The 20,506-nt window shown below is 41.4% G+C and overlaps 1 protein-coding gene across 3 annotated transcripts in view; it reads right to left on the bottom strand.

Moving 5' to 3' along the window:
• ZNF827 (zinc finger protein 827) overlaps positions 1-20,506 on the bottom strand; it is a 154,035-nt gene that overhangs the window by 90,077 nt on the left and 43,452 nt on the right. For all 3 annotated transcript variants that reach the window (XM_089525729.1, XM_089525731.1, XM_089525730.1), the window contains exons 3-4: positions 8,905-9,077; positions 6,471-6,954 (exon numbers count right to left, since the gene is read on the bottom strand). In XM_089525729.1, coding sequence (XP_089381855.1) covers positions 6,471-6,954; positions 8,905-9,077 — 657 coding nt within the window. The remainder of the gene's footprint in view (positions 1-6,470; positions 6,955-8,904; positions 9,078-20,506) is intronic.

Raw genomic sequence — 20,506 nt, 5'->3', positions numbered from 1 at the left:
GAATGCCCTGGCAGATTTTTTTCTGACAAGGAGAATCTGAAGGATGGCTCCTATGCCATCATCTGTGATGTCAGAGTGCAATGTCCTGTAATAGCATAAGCACATGAATAAATGTATCCCATTATCCACAGCCTGTGTCTGCCTATCATTCCTGATCTGTGCTGTGGGCATGTTTTGCCACGTGCCTGAGGGGGACACACACAAACACACACACACAAAAGGTCTCCTGGCGCCTGTTTTCCTGGGTCTAAAAGATACATCAGCTCCAACTGCCAATTGCCCCTTTGACAATGTATCAATCCCCCTCAAATTCAAGGTTTCCTAATGGCCCATTTGAATGTATCAGTAGGGCACCTAGAGGGCATCTATTGGGGGACAGATTCAAACTGCTCCTCTGAAAGCTATCATTGGCCTAGGACCACCTTGGCCTAACGGCCCTGAGCCGCAGGTGCCCATATATACCTGTGCGCAACTGTGCAAGACCCCAGGATGGCGATCAACATGGCAGCGCCACGCAGGAGGGTCCCGGTCCAATTCGCCTATTGGACCGATGAGGAGGTCGGGATCCTCCTGGACTCCCTGATGCCACAGGCAGCTGCGAGGAGGGTGATGGCCAGCACCAACAAGCCCAACCGGGGGCATTTTCTAGAGTCATCTCGTGCCCTCCGAAACCAAGGGTTTCAAAGAACGCTGCACCAATGTAAAGTGAAGTTTAAAACTCTCAAGGCAGCATTCTTTGAAACCCTTGAGGATTTCGGAGAGGAGCCCCCGGTTGACAGGCGGCCACCATTCTTCTCGCGGCTGAAGGACCTGTGGGTCAGGGGAGATAGGCCCAGACTGGAAGATCGCCGTCCTCCACGTAAGTCAGAGCTCTTGCCATGCCCTGTCCTCCCCTCCTTGACCCTTCCCTTGCCCTCCTCTCCTTCCTGCATGGTGCCAATGCCATCCCTCCTCTTCCCTTCTGCAGGCGTGCGGCCGAGGCGGAGGCGGAGGCGGAGGGAGGGCACCGTTCCAGGTCGCCCTCTCCACCATCCTCGGGGGACGAGGATGTCCCCGAGGGTGGCCCACAGCCAGGACCAGCTGCTGTGGCCCCTCCACAGCCAGAGCAGGCTCCTCTGGCGGCAGGTAGGTCCCTAGGGTGAGGGGTGGGGGTTGCCTGACTGCAGCCCCCACGACACTTATGCCCTCGTCTGCCATGCCAGCATGGTAACTTGGGCCTTTTCTTCCTCTTTTGCAGGGCTTGAAGTCCTTGCTGCTGTCGCCGCCGCTGAGGAGCCTGGCCCGAGCCGCCGCCTGCCAGCAGAGCCAGGGGACTTGGCCCTTGATGCCAGGACCCTGGATCGAGTCCTCCAAGCCCGGCAGCAAGGTAAGTGCGGAGGTGAACCCAGGGAAGGGAGCGGGGGCACCCAGAAACCCTGCCTGTGGGAGTGGGTGATGGGCTCCACAGGCTGACCCTAGCCATCCTCTTTCTTTTCCCCCCACAGAGAACCGGACGGAGAGGAGGTTCGCTGCCCTGGAGGAGAAGGTGGACAAGCTGGCGGAGAGAGTCTCCTCCATGGAAGAGACCCTCCGGGAACTCCTCCGCCAGCTGCCCGCCCCACCGCCTCCTCCCCCTCCCTGAAGCAGCTTCCCTCCCCTGCCCCCTCTGCCATCCCCCCTTCACCACCACCCTTTACCATCCCCCTTCCCTTTGTACATATTGTATATAGAAAAATTTTTTAGTGTTGTTATTAATAAAAAAATTTATTTTTAAAAAAATTTGTGTGGTTCATTATGCGCAACTGCGGCAGTGTGGCTGTGAGTGTGAATGTGACAGCTTAGGCGCAACTGTGCAGTCTAAAGCTAGGCAGGAGTGCTGGGAGGTAGCAATGTCCAAACTCTGTCCTTCCAGGCGTTTGGACTTCATCTCCCAGAATCCCAGACCACAGGGCAAGGTGTCTGGGGATTCTGGGAGATGAAGTCCAAACACCTGGAAGGACAGAGTTTGGACACTGCTGGTTTGGGGACCAGTGAGCCAGGCATGGTGGGAGGAGGGAACAAGAAGGGTAGACTAGAGTAGATAGGGCTGGGAGGGAACACATGCCCTGGGAGGCGAAAGGTCTTGGGCACATTCAAGTTCCGGGGTCTCATCCTCGTCCTCTTTCTCCACCGCCACAGGCTCCGCTCTGGCTGGCTGGCCCGCCGGGACCCTCACACGCTCCGCATGAGACCAAGACGTCCCCCTGCCTTTTTTCGGGGTGCTGGTGGATGGCTGAGCCATCCTGCCTGGTGCCAAAGGGGAGCCGCCACACAGCTGTGCCAGGAGCAGCCGAACTGTGCCCGTTCCCAGGTGAAAATGGCGCAGGAATGTGTGTAGGGGGTCACTTTAAATTCCAAACTTTCCCTTATCACTTTCTACAACCAAAACATCCACCGGCAAAACTTACAGCTTCCCGCGATTCCAGCAATGCATGCGCACATGGAGCTCTAGGGTTAGGGTTACGAGACTTAAAATGCGCTGCAGCTGTGCCGCAGCTTCCACAGCTGCATGGCAGCGGACGCTGCAATTAAAGCCTGACTGCAAACCACGCATGTCCCGGACCCCGACCCAATATGTGACGCAGCTGACACGGAGCTTTTAAATGGGCAACTTATATTTGCGGCGTGCCAATTCTGGCGTACCGGTGCAGCAGCTTACAGACGGAGCTGCGCAGCTGCGCATCAAACGGAAAAGAAGCGGAAAAAAGCAGCACCTTTTTAATGCCGCTTCTTCCCGCTTGGGGCGTGCGGGGGGCGCGTTCATGACGGCATTCAGGTAAGGGCCGTCTGAAGGCTCTACCTTCATGACGTCATGAATACACCCCTTTTTGCCCGTCTGTATCCCGCCATAGACTGTGATCCTATGTTAGCTTACAAAAGAGAAATAATGAAATAATAAAACTTACAGCTGACAAGATAGGGAGAGAAATGATATCCAAAGGAACTGTGTTATTGATTGGTGCAAGATTAAGACAGGAAAATAGAGTGTTATCAGAACAGGATGATCAACGTAGGCAGAGTCAGCTGCCAGGAGAAGGCCAGAACTTGATCAAGGGAGGTAGGGGCCAAAGAATCAACCTGGGAATCAAGATACTCAGAACACAACAGAGCCAGGGAGACTACTTGTCTCAATCAATAACTCCCAGCATTCCTGACCATTATTCATGCTGGCTTGGGCTGACTGGAATCAAAGTCCAAAACAAATGAGTAGGGAGGATTGGTCTGTGCTTCACTGTCACAATGCTTCAAGCTGTGGAGCTGATGGTCCACCACAAGGGGCAACCACTCACAGAAGTGGAAGGCCATGAGCTGTAATCCCAACATCTCTGACATAAGGAAGAAAAGGGTGTGTGCACGTATAGAGGCATTACTGTGAAATTATTTGCTGGGTTTTCCTTTTCTTGCATCCAAGATTTCTCATGTTTCTCAACCACGAAGATTGATTTACCTATACTGGACAAAACAGGGAGCCTTATTCTTTCATGAAATCAATGGCATTATATAGAAGTATGCTAATAGACAAAAGAATATATTGGGGTGGGGGTGGAGGTATAGTTGAAAGTCTCTTGAAGGCATTTATAGCTTTAGATAGAATATTTAATTCAACAGCATCCATTCCTTCTCAGAAATTAAGGAGAAGTGTCCACTTCACATCAGATGTATTAACCTACATGTTTTGGCTGTCTCTTCTAGAGTACACTTTTAGCTATACAATTGTCAGGAAGAAGCGCTACATCAGAATTAAAAAACCTTACAACCTATTCTGGGCTGCTGCCACACTGCAGAATCAATGTAGTTTGACACTGCTTTAACTATCATGGCTTCTATCCTATTGAATCCTGAGATTTGTAGCTTATTGTGGCACCAGAGCTCTCTGACAGAGAAGGCTGAATATCTCACAAAACTGCAAATCACCGAATTCCATAGCACTGGACCATGGCAGTTAAAATGGTGTCAAACTGCATTAATTTTGCAGTGTAGATCCAGTCCTCTGAAACTTCCTTTGGAGTTCCACTTAACAGCAGACACACATACACACACATCATTTTAGATCTCTCAGGCTTTAGAACAACAGAAGCAAGAGCCCTGTGGAGTAACAGGGGGAATTTGCCACCAACAGATTCCTTGAATAATGACTGCAGGGGCAGTATAAGCAGATTTTACCAATCCGATATACAACTGCCTAGCCTTGGCACCTTTTCATTTCTTTAATTACCCCTTCATTTTGCTCATTTGGAGAGAAGCCTGCAATCTACTGATCTAGGCCAAACCAAGGAGGGTTTCTTTTTTTTTGTTGGGGGGGGGAGGTACCTCTCATGTACCTCTCCTTTGTTGTTATTGTTGTTGTTCATATTATAACAAATGGAAATGCTTTCTAAAAACACAGGCAGTAAAACTTGTAAGCCCCACTAAATAAAACATAATTGCCTACTGCTTTATGGGCTGTTAAGTATCATGGTGCTGGTCAAACGTAGGGCTCCACACACAGTATTTTAGATACACATTGCTCTGATCAATGGGTTTAATTTCTTCTTTTAACATAATATTTCTCCCCTTGTGTGGCATTGACATATCTACCAAGTTTACATTTTCATCTTAGAGATATATCTTACTCCTTCAGTGACATTATAACATGTTGCTAGGTAACACTGCACACAAGTCAGGCTTCAGGACCTTCTGTTAAGACACTGTAAAATAAGCACAAGGGGCTTTTTGCATGAAAAATGCAAGACTGGGTCCTTAGTATTCCTGTCTGCTAAACACTAAAGAGTAATGTGTCAATTTCTGAATAAAAATGACATTAAGAGAGAAGAGTATTCAGCATCTAGACCCTCCACTCACAGTCAACAAACATATTTTTGGCCTGTTTTCCATTATCACAAACTGTATTATTATTATTATTATTATTATTATTATTACTACTACTATTATATGCAATGGCCCAAAGGTATGGTATATATTTATTTAAATTGGGTATACATGGAAAGCAACATAAATCTAATACATAATAATGCAAGATATCCCATTGCTGATACCCCAGACTAGGTGCACAAGTTAGTAATTTGCCTACCTGCTGTTCTAGCCCCAGAAGACCTTAGATATCAGTCCAGCCATATGGCCAATGCATAAACAATTGATAGCAAATTCAGATGTCCTTTTAAATGCTCAATTCCAGACACTGGGACCATTTATCATAGTTACTTCTAAAGATGCAGCTTTTGTAGCAACTTAAAGACATATTTACAGTGTAATCTTTGGAGCCTACTCAAAGGTTTCTTAAGGTAAGTGAGTACAGCAGAGATGGGCAATGTGTGCCAGGATGGGGGCTTAAAATGGTTTGGGTTCCTTAACCCTCTATTCTGCCCAAAATTTTTAAAAATCAAAGTTGGAAATAAACATGCAATCATGATTCCCTCCCCCCATTTTTTACCCACATATTTTGCCATTTCTAAGCCTGGTGCAGACTATATTGAATGCTGACAATGAGAGAATTTGGCCCTGGCAAAATGATCCATCCCTGGTGTAAAGGACTGCAGTATTTTTCTAGCATAAATGCTAACTATGGACTAAATACACAATGAAGCAGACAAAAAAATATGCCACAATAAATGTCTATATATTTCAGAGGCTTCACTTCGTGGTGGGTTACGTTATTACATTATCAGTGTAAACATGGATATGAAGCAGCTATATTCAAATCACAAAACAGGGGCACAAACATGACAAGATTTAGGGAAGAGGAAGAATTGTAGTCTGTTTTTAAATTACTTCACAAATTCCTGTACAAAATGATCTGATCTACACTTCTTAGATGAATGTGAAGACTGGATCTTAGCTATTCCCTGGATTTTGTACTTCACTGAAGGTTGTGATATAGTTATCAGCAGTAAAAACAAATGAAAATATTCCTTTAAACACATAACATTTAATATGCTCTATAAAGGTAAAGGTAAAGGCAGTCCCTTGACATGAATGTCTAGTTGTAACTGACTGTAGGGGCAGTGCTCATCTCTGTTACTAAGCCAAAGAGCCAGCATTGTCCGAGGACTGATCTGGTGGTCATGTGTCCAGCACGACTGCACCAAATTCTGTTACCTTCCCACCAAAGTGGTAACTATTTATCTACTTGTATCTGTATTCTTTCATACTGCTAGGTTGGCAGAAGTTGGGACTATTATTATTATTATGCTTTATTTATATAGCGCTGTAGATTTGCACAGTGCTGTACATACAAACAATAAAATAGATACTAGTGACTTGGTCCTCGAACTGCCAACCATCATCAGAATTGGCGTCTTAACCACTAAGCCACTGCATCCCTGCCTATATGCTCGATAGGTATGTTTAAACACAGACATTAAGAAGATATTTTAAATGGATCAGAATAGAATGATGAGTGTTTAAAAATGAGAAAATGGCACAGATCAGAAATGAACAGCATCCATCCCTACCTGAGAGTTTCATGAGAAAATCTGAAGCCATCTTGACAGAGATATCCTGGCTGAAAAGTGCTGACGTTGTATTGGTCACAAAGTCAATGGAGTCTTTTAACTTAGTATTGTTGGTGGTGATTCTGTCAATAACACTGAGAGGATAGGATGGGGTGGAGGCATTGTCATCTTTGGGCTCTTCCTTCACCAGCAGAGCAGGAATGGTACTTCCTGACTGCCCAACTGCCTCAGGTGTTTTTGAGGCTGTTGCAGCAGCCCCTGCCTGTTCAGTCCCCCTGTCTTCCTGCTGCCCCAATCTGGAGTTGTCGTTTAGCAGCGGTGACACCTTGACATCCATTTCTGGGACCTCTTCCTTCACTTTGGCTTCTGTCCTCAAGAAGTGCTGATGGCAACGCATGTGGAGTTTCAGGCTGAAGTGGCGAGAGGAAGTAAACGGACATAGCTGGCACTGAAATGTTTCTCCTCGGTCCTGGTGTTGGTGAACCTGAATAAGTATGTAAAGAAATTACTAATAGTAATACATATTTAAAGGGGGGAAATATTATATTCTATTGTTGTCTTTCTTCTTTGTCTTTATGTGGGCTTCTGTTTCTCATTTGACACTCTTATGTAACCTTAACAAGGGAAGTTGGTATTGCAAGCTTAAATTGGCTCTCTCTATATATATGCAAGAATTTCATGATGAATATTTTACTATATAGCTTTTTGTTCAGAGGTCACTATTTAAAAGTCACAGAATTATTCAATAGCAAACTAAAAAGCACAATGCTGCCCAACTTAGTTCCAGAAGCAACAATTTTCAGAAAGATTTATATATTTTTGTGCCATGAACCAGCTCTCCTAGTCTTAATACTCTGCTGTGAACACAAAACCTTAGCACATTTACTTGGGAGGAAAGTCTATTGATCTTAGGTTGCATCCACACTGCAGAAATAATGCAGTTTGACACCATTTAAACTGCCATGGCAAGACTATGGGGTTCTGGGGGTTGTAGTTTTGTGAGATATTTAACCTTCTGTCAGAGAGCTCTGGTGCCAGAGCAAAATTCTCAGAATTCCACAGTACTGAGCCACGGCAGTTAAAGTGATGTCAAAATGGATTATTTCTGCAGTGTGGATGGCATCTAAAAGCATTTTTGTGTCTAATTATTCTGAGCTGCTGACTAGAGTGTGGAAAATTTCCAGTTAGTGACATCTGTAATTCAAAATGGTACATTTAGAAGTAAGCATAAGGAAGTAGAGAAAACACAGGGTTGGCATTTTTGTTAGGTAGTCAAGAATATCAGATGTGATAGAAAAGCTCTATTATTGTTACTAGCTTGCTCGTGGTTTAAAGCAGCCTTCCTCAACTTTGTGCCTTTGCCATGCTGGCTACAAATGACAGGAGCTGTGGTCTACTGTATGTGGAGGGCACTGGGTCAGAATAGGTGGATTTTAAGTGTGTTATGAAACGTATTATTTTGTTTTTCCCTCTGAAATGTGGCTGCATGGTAATACTGGAAATTTTTGTTGTCCCTTGTAGGATATCGTTTGCATGTACAAAAAATATGAGTTTCTGAGAATCAGTTTTTAGTCAAGCTACAACGATGTTCCAGAGTCAAACTCTGAAACAGTGTACCTTCATCATATCTGCCCTCACTTTGCATTATGTTAAATCACATTGCCTTCTCCACACAGCATGGTATTGTAATTAGGCAGAAGTGTGCACTGAATAGACCAAGACAGGGCAAAAGGCAGATTTCTATCTTCTGACCAATCAGATATCTGAGCCATTTACAGTACCCTGGCACGGAATTGTGATTCTCAATTGTTTAACAAAAGTACAACCAAAAAGATAGCACCCCCCCCCCCAAATTATACAGCTGAAATGAAAGAAGTATGAAATAACCATGAATGGGATTTGTGGATAGAATGGGAGTGCTGTTCAGTTTTAAATTCCAAAACAAATTCCTTGGTTAATAATTATTTCATTCTTAGTATACAATTTTCCCTCCAAAGTCTAGCTAGTAAATCTCACAGTCCTTATCAAAATAAAACAAACACCTCACAATCCAGAAATCTGCCTCCCCTCCCAAATTAGGCCAAAAGACATTGATCAAGCAAAGCCTCCTTTGTCTTTTTGATATTTATTGGGACATGGAAACCACATGCCACAATGGACCTGCTGGGGAAAAAATTACAGTGCTTAGTTGTATGCGTATAGTCCCTTGCTTGCAGGCAAATGGGTTCACTGGATGGTAACCAAAAATGAACAACTATTTGTTCCAGATAACAATAAGACTATTGCTGTCACCACCCAAGCAAAAAGAATTCACAAGAATGGTTCTACCAGTGAGGGGTTTTTTTAAGCTGAATTTTATTAGCCTTGCATATTAAACCCCTGACAACAGTCTTATGGAATAGAGCTCTACATTGCCAGTTTCCATTGACCTTACCTTCATATGTGATTTCAGATTGTCCTTGCGTGCACAGCGAAATGGACACAAAGGGCACTGATGACTTTTCAAGCCTGTATGAATCACCATGTGTCTCTTCCAGTAACTCTTCCTTTTTATCACCAGGCCACATATTGGACACTGGAAAGGCTTTCCACCTTCTTCTTCTGAGGCTTAGAATAAAGAGTCATTTAAAAAAAGAAAGAATATAAAACTTTATTAAGTTCTGTAGGGCAGGTTTTACTGTACCTTTCTAAATGAAGGTTTTAAATTGTACTCCTGAAGAAACACTTACAAAAAGTTTTTCTTTCAAGTTCTCATGCATCTCTTTGGCTACAGAACATTTGGTATGTGAAATTAGACATGGGGATCCTATGGTCATCCTGCAAGTGATGATGAAGATTACAGGACAGTATCCCAATTGTACTTTTGACAACCAGCAGAGGATGCTACTGTGCTTTACCTAACCTAGAAAATGCAATCCTGTGACTAATTCCCCTCCTCTTGACCTATGTAATACAGATGAAGTATTCAACTCTAACTTTCTTTCACTTTAGTAGCTGAAATTTGGCAAGGGAAAAAAGTATTTAAGTACAGCATATTCCACAGATCTTTTTTTTAAAAAAGAACTATGCTGCAGTTATTACCAGACAACATACACTCCGTGGAGTTGAAGGCTTTCATGGCCGGCATCCATAGTTTTTTGTGATTTTTTCGAGCTATGTGGCCATGTTCTAGAAGAGTTTATTTCTTACATTTTGCCAGTATCTGTGGCTGGCATCTTTAGAGAATGCTGGCATGGAAGAGAGTGGTGTGTGTGTGTGTGTGTGTGTGTGTGTGTGTGTGTGTGTGTACTGTGTGACCCTGGGTAAAAAGGAGTGATTTCCATGTTAATTTGTGTATTGTTTAAACACTCCATTTCCCAATCCTGAAAATTTCAAGAGTCCTTGTTAGTTTTGTACTGGCTCAAAAAGTCCACTGCTGTCACTTCAGATACAGAGGCTTTGCTAGGGTCATCATCATTTAATTTTTATTTCAGAACTATTTCTTAGTTTTGTCAGCACATTAAATCTAAGGGCTTAATTTGAGCCAAAGGCAGCACAGTCCAAGAATCTGCTTCCAGCATTGGCAGTCAGTTAAAGTTAACTTGAAAAACACTGATTTCAGTACAACTTAATTAAGCAATTTCAATTTGATGTTGCTTGCTAAAGGGGAACAGTTTTTTTCTGATGTTTCCCTCTACAAATTTTTGTTCCTGATTCATGAACAAAAGTTGGAAGGAACCAAAGGTTTTCATCATCCAGTGGAAGTAGCTCTATTGGCAAAACGATTCTTCAGCTGGCAGAAGAAAACTTCTAAACCCAACTCTTTTGAAGGAGGAGTAGGGGTGTAACAGAATATAGACTATAATCTTCTTCTGCATGTGATAGGACATGTGATAGGAAGAAAGGTAAAGCTTCTAGTCATGGTTTGTAATAAATTACAGATTTGCAATTAATTAACAGGGAACTGCTTTTTTTTTTTTAAGCAACTATGCTTAGATATTACAATGAGCCCTTGGTACCTGCTGGGGTTTGATTCCAGAACCCTCTGTGGTTACCAAAATCCATGGACCCTCACGTCCCATTGTATATAGTGGTGTCTTTTACATAAAATGGCAAAATCATGGTTTGTTTTAGGGATTTTTTTAAGATACAGCTGGCATTTCATATCCACAGATTCGTTATCCATGGATTCAAACATCCACAATTTGAAAATATTTTTAAAAAATGAATTCCAAAAAGCAAACCTTGATTTTGCCATTTTATATAAGGGACACCATTTTACTATGCATAGTATTTATGAGACCCGACCATCAAGATTTTGGTATCCACAGCGGGTCTTGAAACCATACCCCAGCAGATACAAAGGATCCACTGTATTTTCAAACTGTAGATGGTAGAACCCATGGATGTAGGATCTATGGATATGGAGGTTCAACTGTAATTTTATTTTGGCTTACTAGTATTCTGACTTGTTTACTAGATACAGTTAATACAAACAATATCTAAATGGTCACATACCATGATGGAAAGCTTTAGATTTTCTCCTATCACATACTGAAAAGGGTGGAATGCACTAGTCCAAGAGTATGGATGCTTATTCTTGTAACAAGAATGGTATCACCTTTGCTCTGAATTGAGTCAACTGCATCAAAAGATGTGATTTTTAACCAGTTTTTTTTATCTCCTCATAAATTCAGCTGGTTTGCAGATAATGTGAAATCATGGTTTAGCATTACAAGGACAAGCCACAGTAAAACTTTAACTCATATACCTTCCACTCTTCCTTGTCTTCCAGTATTTATGAAGAAATTAAAAGCTTCCTCTTTAGATAAACCACAATTTAATGTCATCTGAATGCAAGTCTATGAGTAATTTTAATTATGGTTAATGGAAACAAGCCAGCTCTGAAAACCATGTTTTGACACTGGCTGCTTTCTAGTAATCATGATTAAATTCATTACAAGTTCTCAAGTTGAAATGCCATATTAAGCCTTCGTTACTGAGAGATGAAAGCAAAAAAACTTCCACACTTTTCCTCACAGTTCTATCAGAAGAGGGGGGGGGGGATATTACATGAACCCCAGGTCTACCCAGTCTCATTCTTGTAACCCTAAACTATAGTTAGCTAGTATTATTATGTCTAAAACAGAGCTTTAAAATATGCTTTTTATAAATGTGTCTATCTGGCTACTGAAGCAAAGGAAGGTAAAGATGGAACCTGTTAAAATGCATCATTTTATGGGATAATCATTAGGCTAACTCTTAGCTGTTTAGAGTAAGAGACAATTCAGAATACTGAGTTGACACCATCAGCTGTGTGACACTACATTCAAATTTCTAGTGCTCTTACGAAAAAGTTTACAGTGTTACCACAGAAACAATGCATATTTCTATAACTATTGAAATCATATCTCATTATTTTCAAAATCACAAGTCCATGGCATATTTCTCGTGAGATTTAAAAATTACTGCCAGAATATTGCAGTTCACACTATAACATATTCATCAGCTGTTTCCTAGCTTTAAGAATTTAAATATCAGTATTTCTTATGAAGAGGAATGCAGTGAAAGAAACCTGCATGATTTCTTAATTTCCTTTTATATAGAACCTTGTAAAGGACGCAGATATGACATTGCTTAAGTCTTATTTGAAAGGTCATGTGCATTCCAAATAAATACATTCTTCAACCAAATATAAATTGGTGAATTCAGAAACCTGCGTAAGATATACAAATTAAAGCCAATATGTATATATTTCCTTATTTAATTTATTTATTTTACTGAGGGTGAGGGAAGCAGCTACAGCATAAAGCAAGGGGGCAAATAATTAGAGATATTGCTAAATCTCTTTTCTAATATTTGAAACTTTCAGACTGGACTAAAAGTTTAAAAAAAAAAAGCCATAGATTTCATCGGATACATTCAGCCTCAAAAATATGGAACATTGGTACAATTTAAGACTCAAACAGCCCTGCTGAATAGCCTAATAAGTGAGAAAGGAGAACATATATTTCAAGTTTATGTGTAGACACCCCCAACATTTGACAGGTGAAAACCGGGACACATGTAGCCAAACAACATCAGAGTATGGTCAAATTACACAATTCATTAATGAGGAAGCACACACAAGTTAGAAAAGCCTGGCTAAAAGAAAGGGCAAAATTCTGCTTTTCCCTCTCCTCTGACTGAGTTAATTGCATGAATAAAAGTAAGCTGAGGACTGAGGAGGAAATGGGAGAAAGAGAGAACAACTGTGACATTTTAAAAGCAGCTGAAAAAGTGGGACAACAGAGGATTACTCTATATACCCAACTACAGTGCTTTCAGCATATGCTGAAAGCTGCGGCAGAAGGCTCTGTTCGTCCCGGAAGAGATAATGACGTCCCATGGTGCGTGTGCTCTGTGCTGCCGCTTGCTGTCATGTGCTCGAGCCCCATTCATTCTAATGGGGCTCAAGCATACACAGAATTCCCTTTACGTGGGGGGAAGGGACCACTATATAAGTCGACCTCATGTATAAGTTGAGGGTCTTGGGGCCAAAATTATGGATTTTTATATGACCCATGGATATGTGGGGGGGGGAGGGGAAATGTAGGAGCATGTAACAAAGGATGATGCAGTGAAAAAGGATGCCAAAGAATTTACAGGATCCCACGAGGCATAACTGTTTGTGTTCATCCTAAAGGCTGGATGGATGAAGTGGGAATTACAGTACATCATGGCTGTGCAATGTGTGGGGGAGGCAACCCGGCACAGGTGAGGCTAAGAAAATGTGCACGTTAAAAAGGATGAAAAAACAAAGCAAAGAAAATGGAGACTATGGGGCTATACAGACCGCCCCAAAGCGATGGTCTGCAGCCGCCCCTTTACTGGCCAGATAGGGGCCACAGTGACCTCACGCTGTGGCCCCAATCCAGCCTCTGGAGAGTGCAAAAAGGAGCCACAAAAAGCAACTCCTTTTTGTGCCCTCCAAGGGGCGCCATAGCTGCAGCCCTGATCCGGCCTTTGGAGAGTGCAAAAAGGAGCCACAAAAAGCATAGTCACGGCAGCGTGGCTTTATGACACCCCCTCGATGCTGCATCATGTGGTTGCAGCGCCGGAGGTGCATCATGATGATGTGCACTGTGTGGACAACTGCACGCCAAAATGGCATCCAGGGGGCAGGGTTAGGGCATCCAACATGAGGATGCTGAGCCCTGACTCTGCCCACAGGCCGGTGCTTTGTGCCAGTCTGTATAGGGCCTCAGTTAGCAGTGATTATAGCATTTAACTTCAATGTTATAACTTTGCCTGATTTTAACCCAAAAAAGCTGACAAACATAAACAAATGTCTTAATGAAATCCTCCAAAGCCCAATGCCTCCAGGTACTCCTTTGAGGGGAAGAGCTGCCACTACCGTCATTTTCCTACCCAGGCATTCAAAAAGATCAGAGGTGGCACTGCAGCAGAGAAAGTAGAAATGCTCTGTACTTCTTTGAGGTGCTCCCAGTATAGACTAAGTTCTTGCCTTTCATCACTCTACTCCGAGGAAGGCATAATTTCTTTCTTTCTTTCTTTCTTTCTTTTAATAAGAGTTAAAGTACAGTATTTATATTTGCTTGTCAATAAGTCAACCCAGTTTTTTGAGCCAAATTTTTGTCTAAAATGTCTAGACTTATACATGAGTATATACAGCACTCAGGACTGTTCCTGTCAAATATGGATAGATGGAGAAAGCAAACAAGAAAGAAAGCAGGCTGTCAAAAGTTCCATCTCATTTCTTGTGTGTTTCTCTATCACTTACCATCAGAAGCCATAACTAGATTTCTTACTTTTTCACTGAAGAGAAAAATGGCAGAAAAGTAAACCTGTCTCCTGGACATGTCTGGTCCTATCATTAGACAGAATGCAACCACTGCAGCTAGCGTGTCATGAGGGATGGAAAACGGTAACAAGGTATGAGAGAATAGACTTGTCTGCCCTCTCCCCTCTACATGAGCCTCTTGCCCTCAAGATTGGTACTGCACACCATCCTGCTTCCTAGGTAAAAGCGGTCTCAAACTGGATTATTTCTTCAGTGTGTTTTGGACCTGAATCTACTTCATCAGCTGCATAAGTCTCCGTGCATCTGATGAAGTAGACTGAGGTGGGAGGGAAGGAGAAGCCAACACAGAGGAAATGGAGGATGAGTCTAAGAAGAACTTTTCACTTGGTTATCCAAGCACCTGTGAGCAAGATTACAATGAGGGCCCACCTGCATAAATACTCTTCCGTAACTGAACTCAACCACCACAACATTTTGACCAAATGCAGGGCTATGACTAACATCATCATCAAAAAAAATTCTTTTTCCAGGATCATAATCAACACCTTTGCTTGAAGAAGCCAGTGGAGCTTTGAAAGCTTGCAACATGTATAATGTGCATGTTGGTTGGCCCAATAAAGAGTTTGGATGGTACTGTACTTTACTATATGGCCATCAGGGCTACTAGCCCTGGATATGTTTAATGGGATTCATTGCAGCTCACCCAAATAATATTTATTATACAAGTTTGCATATTTTATCGAAATACACAACAAAAGCCTATCCAGAATATCATCAACAGAGAGGTTACAGAAGAAAGTCACAATCCACCCAGAGTGGCCATATAAAATGCCAAATACTTTTCTTCCATATAGGTCTGTGGGGGAGGGAAGACACCTTCCTTTCAGTCATAAAAGATCTAACATTCAGAAAAAGCCCTGCATTTTTAAGAGCCTTTCAATCACGTCCCCACCCCATATTCCATTCCATGACTGACTTTTCCCCATTCTTTAATTATTGTTTCTTCTGCTGCTCTGTATTCCAGAAAGCTCTTTTTATCGTTCCATCCTTCTTAACAAAAGAGGCATATGATGCATATCCTCCAGGCCTAATACTTCTGAGGCAGTAGGCCTTCCCATTTTTCTGAAGCTGACAGTGGAAAAGGCATCCACTCTAACAAATTTAAACTAATACTACTGACTAATACCACTAAAGCATGTTTTTAATTAAGGTGTTAATTGGGGAATCCAGTGAGTTAGGAGAAATAGCTAGAAAATTCTGGGGAATTAATTATTTAACCAATTATGTTTACAAGTTAATTCCAAGCAAGCTCTGCTTCTGTTACTATTCGATGACAATTTATTGACTATTTATTCATTAGGTTAACATTTCTCCCCACTTTTAAGCCTTTATTTCAACACTATTGCCTTTACTGAGAACCATTCTTCCCTTGTCTGTTCATCACCTTTGCAATTTAGCTCTCTTATTCACTGCAATTTTTTCTTAAATAAATTCCTGTATTTCCCTTTAATCATGTTTTATCTATCAACAACTAAGAGTGACATGTTTAGGAATTGATAATTAAGATACAAATACAACTGGAAATTGGAAAAAGTGTAATAGAGATATTATAAGCAACATCCAGGCTCAATCTGAAAACCACCTCCCAAAAGATCAAATCGTATGTATGCATACCTAGAAAGAAATCTACTTTGTTCAATGGCCTTACTCCCAAAGAGATGACTTTAGGATTAAAAATGGCAATTATCATAGAGTTCTAGTCTTTCACAATTTCATGACTGTTGAAGAAAGAAATGGAAGAAGTTTCCGATTGGAGGTCATTCTCTACTTCCTTTCTAACATCATAGTATTGTAACAGTACTTTTTAAAATACTAAGCAAGCTAAGACTACAATTTTATGTACACTGACCTGGGGCCACTGGCAGCTGGTGGGTTCTATATCAGTGTGGAGCTGAATGTACTCTTGGTTTTAATCAGAATTATCCAAGATGGCGAACCTGCTCTAATTCAAACTACAATCTAGAGCACACTGCTCAAGGTTAGAGTTGGAGCCAGTTCCATGAAACTCACTGGGGCTTGCAACAAAACATGTACAACTGGCCACATAAACCACAATTTACATTTTAAAGAAATTGAGCCAATATGTTTAGGTATTTTATTCTAACCATCTTCTTTAGAAAGGATCTGCACCAGAAGTTTTCAGATAATAGAAAGGTAATTGATCATATAGAGGCTGGCAACTCTTCCTATTCATTATTTCTGGTTTCTAAATATAATGAAAAGACTTCTTTTGTCATAAGCAAATACTGTAAATGCCAGAGAAATGCAGTATGCCTGTCAATGGATAATTCTGTCCAACTTCTAGCTAGGAAAGAAGAGTTCAACAAGATATATTGCACCTTTTCTTCAGTTTAATTGTAAAAAGTTAGTATGTCCAAAGGGGTCACTACACTCACCAGAAAAAGTGATCCAATATTTATGCTTGTACATATTCAAAAGTTGTTGAAATAATCAGACCTATGATTATGTAAACATTGACTTAGTGAAACACAAAGGAAGCACAAACTGCAGACAAATTGTATTTTACTCCAAACAGAGGAGAGGACTCACTATAACAGAAACCTTTTCTATAATAAGGCATTCATAGTAGTAACATCTTCAGCTTTAAGATGGTCCCTAAGACCATTCTAGGAAATGGCTTACTTCTGAACATTCAGCCTCTTTTAGAACTATGCAAGGTGAGTTTTCCTTGGAGGTTTTTCTAAGTCTATTAATGAAACTTGCCCCCAAATAAGTGAAGCTTAACACTCAACACTGGACAGATTTTATAACATAGGTTATGGAAATACTAGTTGCTTGAATTTTCCAAAAGCCTACCCTTTTCATAGGAAAAGTTCTGTAAGTACAGTACAGAACTTTCCTGCCACCATGACTGAAGTTCTGTCTTATTATCCTGAGCTGCTACCGAGATCATGACTATAACAGCCTCACTCAACATACGTGCTTAACTTGTGAAGGTAAAGAGAAAAGTGTCTAGTGACAGACAACCTATGAAAGGAAAGTGAGGTAAAACCATTATAATAATGTCAATCTACCTGCTTACAGATATACAGGGTGCCATGAAGGTCATAATTTTGTCATGACTTACTGAAACTTTTTCTTTTTCATTTCAGGGTATGTTGCCTCTAAGTCTCCATAATCTGAAATGCTTGGGACCAGAATTGTTTAAGACTTTGGAGTTTTTTCGATTCTGGAATATTTGAACATACATAATCTTGGAGATGGAACACAAAACTAAACAAGAAATATGTATACACCTTATGCACCTAGCCTGAAGGTAATTTTATATAAAATATTTTAAATAATTTTGTGCGTAGAACAAAGTTTGTGTAAACCGAACTGTCAGAAAGGAAAGGTGTCACAGATTTGCACAGGACTGTTTTCTTTTAACATTATTACTTGCTAATATCAAAAGAGAGTTGAAATTACTAGTAAATTTACTGTGGCAGAGCCAACATATGAGCTGCCCACGCTGCATATTGTGAAAAGGTTTTCTTCTTATATAAATTGGAGATTTCATTCAGCAATGCATTGTGATGATGATTTCTGAAACTTTCTCCCTTTTCAGAATGGGTCTTTAAACTATGTTCACATTAAACATTCCATGAGAGTGATATTAAAGAGTTCAACGTTAAATATTAATGACATGTGAACTAAAACAATATTTCCACGGAAACAAAATTATGAGGCCCATACACTATGAAGGCAATTACCTATTTCTATATATTTCTTCTCCTCATCTTCAATGTTTAATCTGTTTTGCCTGCATTATTACCTGTAGCCAAAAGATAATGATTGGAGCAAATAGATAAGTGTGCAGATAAATAGATCCCATGGACACTAACTAGAAAAGTTTTTTTTCATTGTCTTTTATATAGGATCATATTCATCCAGACTGCAACAGCTGAGAATGGTCTCTGAGGGTTATCAATGGTCCAAAACATACTGCAGAAATAATCCAGTTTGAGACCACTTTAACTGCCCTGGCTCAGTGCTAGGGAATCCTGGGAATTGTAGTTTATTATGGCATCAGAGCTCTCTGACATAGAAGGCTAAATGTCTCACAAAACTACAGTTCCCAGAATTCCCTAGCATTGAGCCAGGGGAGTTAAAGCAGTCTCAAACTGGATTATTTCTGCAGTGTGTTTTGCACCAAGGTCTCCTTTGAAGTATCTGTAGTAGACAACCAATCTGCAAGTCAGAATGCAGCAACAAGCATTGGATCTGACACACCGATCCAGCTTTGTCAACATACAGTGGGCCCTTGGTGCTAGGGTTTGGTCCTAGGATTCCAAAACCAATGGATGCCCAAGTTCTATTATTTACAATGGCATAATAAAATGGTGCTCCTTATATAAAATGGCAAAATCAAAGTTTGCTTGGGGGGGGCACAATATTTGCAAGCCATGGATGGTTGAATCTGTAGTGCATAATCCATGGATATGGATGGCAAACTGTACTTAAACCCTAAGCAGTTATCTGGAGTGTAGATATTGTTGACACAAGCAGTGAGAAAGGAGCTGCACCTTCTATCCCTATCCCTGACTTCCACATGTTCAGCTGAAAATACAAATGGAGTCAAAAGCAAACAAACACACAGAGGTTCTCTCTCACACAACTGGGAACCTTGCCTTTTACTGATTGATTTCAAACAACTGACCAGGACTAGGGGCTGAGAGGAGAAATGTCACATGGTTTTTGAGTCAGCTGGAAAAACTACCTACAGAGCTGCAAAGAAGAAAGGGATTGGAAGTGGCATTTGCAAAGGAGGTGGGCCAGATGCTGCAGGCCTACAGTTCTGATAGTAACAGGCAGCTTGCTGATAGAGTGGCCATAAAATGTGGATAGCTGGACTTTGCTCAAAATCAAGGAAGGCCACATGGTGCTCATTTAGGTCACTGGGTAGACGGAAAATAATTTTTTCTTCCTTTTTCCCCCTTCCCCACACTCTCCCCCTCCCTCTCTTCTTTTAGAAAATGAATTTCTAGTTTTTATAGTTCCAAAGTTATGAGGCGAAATGTGCAGTCAGTATTTCCATTGCTAAATAACAAGCAAGTTTGCTTCCACTTCTAGAATTCTATCCATTTGATGGGCATGACTGCAATGAATTATCTGTAAGGAAAGCTGCCTTTGGCTGCATCCACACTGCAGAAACAATCCAGTTTGGCATCACTTTAACTGCCATGGTTCAATGCTATGGGATTCTGGGAATTGTAGTTTGTTTTGGTACCAAAGCTCTCCCAGAGAAGGTGGCATGTCTCCCAAAATTATAATTCCCAGAATTCCATAGCACTGAACTATGGCTGTTAAAGTGGTGTCAAACTGGATTATTTTTGCAGTGTGGATGCAGTCACAGTGAGCAGCATTTGGACAGAAGAAGACTAGGAATCTATCACACAGTACCACAACTGCAAACAATTCCACCTCTCTGAAGGTGCTGAAAAGAATACAAACAACAACTTCAGAGACATTTTCTTGTGAAAAGAAGAGTTATTCTTCCAGTCCCTTACACAAGAGGTGGGCATTTAGCAACTCAGAAGGAGCACAGACCATGTTTTGCCCTCGTGTTCCACCACCACGACACACAGCAACCCAAAAACTGACCAGAAATCAGCCATCAACATGACATAGAAGTGATCAGAAGTCACTTCATTTCCAGAAGCTTCCAGTGGTAACAAATTACACTTGGAGGGCATTCCACCCTCTAAAAAACCCCTCCTTCCTTTGCTTTTGGGAAAGCTATGCAAGCACCTTGGAGGAGTGTCGGTAGGGTGTTGCCAAAACAGGTTGGTGCCACATAGGCACACCTTTGTCACCCTTACCCTAGACTTTGCCCCAAGGCTGCTCAAACTTCCCTGGGCTGCTGTTAACAAAACAAAATCTGGAAAGATCATACATGTGTCATATCTACTTTGGCCCCAACTATTTTCATGCAGAATTATAAAGGCCAGAGAGAAGGTTCTCAAAAGTGCTATTAAAACAGTGGCCAAAAAATGTACTGTGCTGATACACAAAGAAGCCATTTACTGTTAGAGTAGCAAAAACAAGAGACATTAAATCACCTCTCTCCCCAACCGTAAAAGGCAAGTGTAACAGAAGAGACAGTACTAAATTCTACCACGAGGAAATGACGGCTTAAAATTGACTGGAACACAGGAAACTACCTTATACTGACTGGTAGTATCAGTGTCTT

The sequence above is a fragment of the Sceloporus occidentalis genome, unplaced genomic scaffold (assembly GCF_023333645.1).
Source record: "Sceloporus occidentalis isolate IW3139 unplaced genomic scaffold, rSceOcc1.0.p SCAF_5, whole genome shotgun sequence".
Classification (NCBI taxonomy): domain Eukaryota; kingdom Metazoa; phylum Chordata; class Lepidosauria; order Squamata; family Phrynosomatidae; genus Sceloporus; species Sceloporus occidentalis.
This window is presented reverse-complemented; position numbering and strand designations above follow the sequence as displayed.